The sequence below is a fragment of the Procambarus clarkii genome, chromosome 47, assembly GCF_040958095.1.
Source record: "Procambarus clarkii isolate CNS0578487 chromosome 47, FALCON_Pclarkii_2.0, whole genome shotgun sequence".
In the NCBI taxonomy this organism is placed as follows: Eukaryota; Metazoa; Arthropoda; class Malacostraca; order Decapoda; family Cambaridae; genus Procambarus; species Procambarus clarkii.
The window spans coordinates 2406526-2409072 of record NC_091196.1 but is presented as its reverse complement, the minus strand read 5'-3'; the positions used below and the strand labels follow the sequence as shown (position 1 = coordinate 2409072).

Here is a 2547-nt window from a genome sequence, read left to right as displayed (position 1 = left end):
TGTTGTGTTTACACTTGCGGTCCCTGCATCCAGTGTTGTGTTTACACTTGCGGTCCCTACATCCAGTGTTGTGTTTACACTTGCGGTCCCTACATTCAGTGTTGTGTTTACACTTGCGGTCCCTGCATCCAGTGTTGTGTTTACACTTGTGGTCCCTGCATCCAGTGTTGTGTTTACACTTGCGGTCCCTGCATCCAGTGTTGTGTTTACACTTGTGGTCCCTACATCCAGTGTTGTGTTTACACTTGCGGTCCCTGCATCCAGTGTTGTGTTTACATTTGTGGTCCCTGCATCCAGTGTTGTGTTTACACTTGCGGTCCCTGCATCCACTGTTGTGTTTACACTTGTGGTCCCTGCATCCAGTGTTGGGTTTTCACTTGCGGTCCCTGCATCCACTGTTGTGTTTACACATGTGGTCCCTGCATCCACTGTTGTGTTTACACTTGTGGTCCCTGCATCCAGTGTTGGGTTTTCACTTGCGGTCCCTGCATCCAGTGTTGTGTTTACACTTGTGGTCCCTGCATCCAGTGTTGGGTTTACACTTGCGGTCCCTGCATCCAGTATTGTGTTTACACTTGCGGTCCCTGCATCCAGTGTTGGGTTTACACTTGCGGTCCCTGCATCCAGTGTTGTGTTTACACTTGCGGTCCCTGCATCCAGTGTTGGGTTTACACTTGCGGTCCCTGCATCCAGTGTTGTGTTTACACTTGTGGTCCCTACATCCAGTGTTGTGTTTACACTTGCGGTCCCTGCATCCAGTGTTGTGTTTACACTTGCGGTCCCTACATCCAGTGTTGGGTTTTCACTTGCGGTCCCTGCATCCAGTGTTGTGTTTACACCTGTGGTCCCTGCATCCAGTGTTGGGTTTACACTTGCGGTCCCTGCATCCACTGTTGTGTTTACACTTGCGGTCCCTGCATCCAGTGTTGTGTTTACACTTGCGGTCCCTGCATCCAGTGTTGTGTTTACACTTGCGGTCCCTGCATCCAGTGTTGGGTTTACACTTGCGGTCCCTGCATCCAGTGTTGTGTTTACACTTGCGGTCCCTGCATCCAGTGTTGGGTTTACACTTGCGGTCCCTGCATCCACTGTTGTGTTTACACTTGTGGTCCCTGCATCCAGTGTTGTGTTTACACTTGCGGTTCCTGCATCCAGTGTTGTGTTTACACTTGCGATCCCTGCATCCAGTGTTGTGTTTACACTTGCGGTCCCTGCATCCAGTGTTGCGTTTACACTTGCGGTCCCTGCATCCAGTGTTGTGTTTACACTTGCGGTCCCTGCATCCAGTGTTGGGTTTTCACTTGCGGTCCCTGCATCCAGTGTTGTGTTTACACTTGTGGTCCCTGCATCCACTGTTGTGTTTACACTTGTGGTCCCTGCATCCAGTGTTGTGTTTACACTTGCGGTCCCTGCATCCAGTGTTGGGTTTTCACTTGCGGTCCCTGCATCCAGTGTTGTGTTTACACTTGTGGTACCTGCATCCAGTGTTGGGTTTACACTTGCGGTCCCTGCATCCAGTGTTGGGTTTACACTTGCGGTCCCTGCATCCAGTGTTGGGTTTACACTTGCGGTCCCTACATCCAGTGTTGGGTTTACACTTGCGGTCCCTGCATCCAGTGTTGGGTTTACACTTGCGGTCCCTGCATCCAGTGTTGGGTTTACACTTGCGGTCCCTGCATCCAGTGTTGTGTTTACACTTGCGGTCCCTGCATCCAGTGTTGGGTTTACACTTGCGGTCCCTACATTCAGTGTTGGGTTTACACTTGCGGTCCCTGCATCCAGTGTTGGGTTTACACTTGCGGTCCCTCTTTAGTGTTGTGTTTACACTAGCCAGGCGGTGCGCCTTCAGCAGTGTTGCCACATTTCTCGCCATATATTTCCATGCATTTTCTTTTCATGAAATGTTGTGGTATTTTAGAACTGTGTTGAAGTTAAACATTATCTGCTTTATTGTTGCTTACCTTATTGAGAGGTAATCACTGTGGGGAGTGAACTGGTGCGCGGGAGAGGCTAATAATGGTATATGTTGAGGGCGTGGCTTTGTTAAGTGTTCTGAAGTATCTGGTGGCTTTGTTAAGTGTTCTGAAGTATCTGGTGGCTTTGTTAAGTGCTCTGAAGTGTCTGGTGGCTTCAGTAAGTGTTCTGAAGTATCTGGTGGCTTTGTTAAGTGTTCTGAAGTATCTGGTGGCTTTGTTAAGTGTTCTGAAGTATCTGGTGGCTTTGTTAAGTGCTCTGAAGTGTCTGGTGGCTTTGTTAAGTGCTCTGAAGTGTCTGGTGGCTTTGTTAAGTGTTCTGAAGTATCTGGTGGCTTTGTTAAGTGCTCTGAAGTGTCTGGTGGCTTTGTTAAGTGCTCTGAAGTGTCTGGTGGCTTTGTTAAGTGCTCTGAAGTATCTGGTGGCTTTGTTAAGTGCTCGGAAGTGTCTGGTGGCTTTGTTAAGTGTTCTGAAGTATCTGGTGGCTTTGTTAAGTGTTCTGAAGCGTCTGGTGGCTTTGTTAAGTGCTCTGAAGTGTCTGGTGGCTTTGTTAAGTGTTCTGAAGTATCTGGTG

The 2547-nt window shown here is 48.9% G+C and overlaps 1 protein-coding gene across 1 annotated transcript; it reads right to left on the bottom strand.

The window, feature by feature from the left end:
- Window positions 1–802: 802 nt before the first annotated feature.
- Window positions 803–1873, bottom strand: LOC123750709 (extracellular matrix protein A-like). The gene is made up of 2 exons (XM_069301933.1): window positions 1476–1873; window positions 803–1244 (listed from the first exon to the last, which is right to left on the bottom strand). The coding sequence occupies exons 1-2, from the start codon at window positions 1871–1873 to the stop codon at window positions 803–805; spliced, it is 840 nt and encodes a 279-aa protein (XP_069158034.1).
- Between the last annotated feature and the right edge of the window lie 674 nt (window positions 1874–2547).

Coding starts and splice junctions, on each gene's coding strand:
- LOC123750709 (XM_069301933.1), bottom strand. CDS start 1,873: ATGGCGAGAAATGTGGCAACACTGCTGAAGGCGCACCGCCTGGCTAGT. Junction 1,245..1,475: donor AAACCCAACACTGGATGCAG/GTACCACAAGTG, acceptor CACTGGATGCAG/GGACCGCAAGTGTAAACGCA.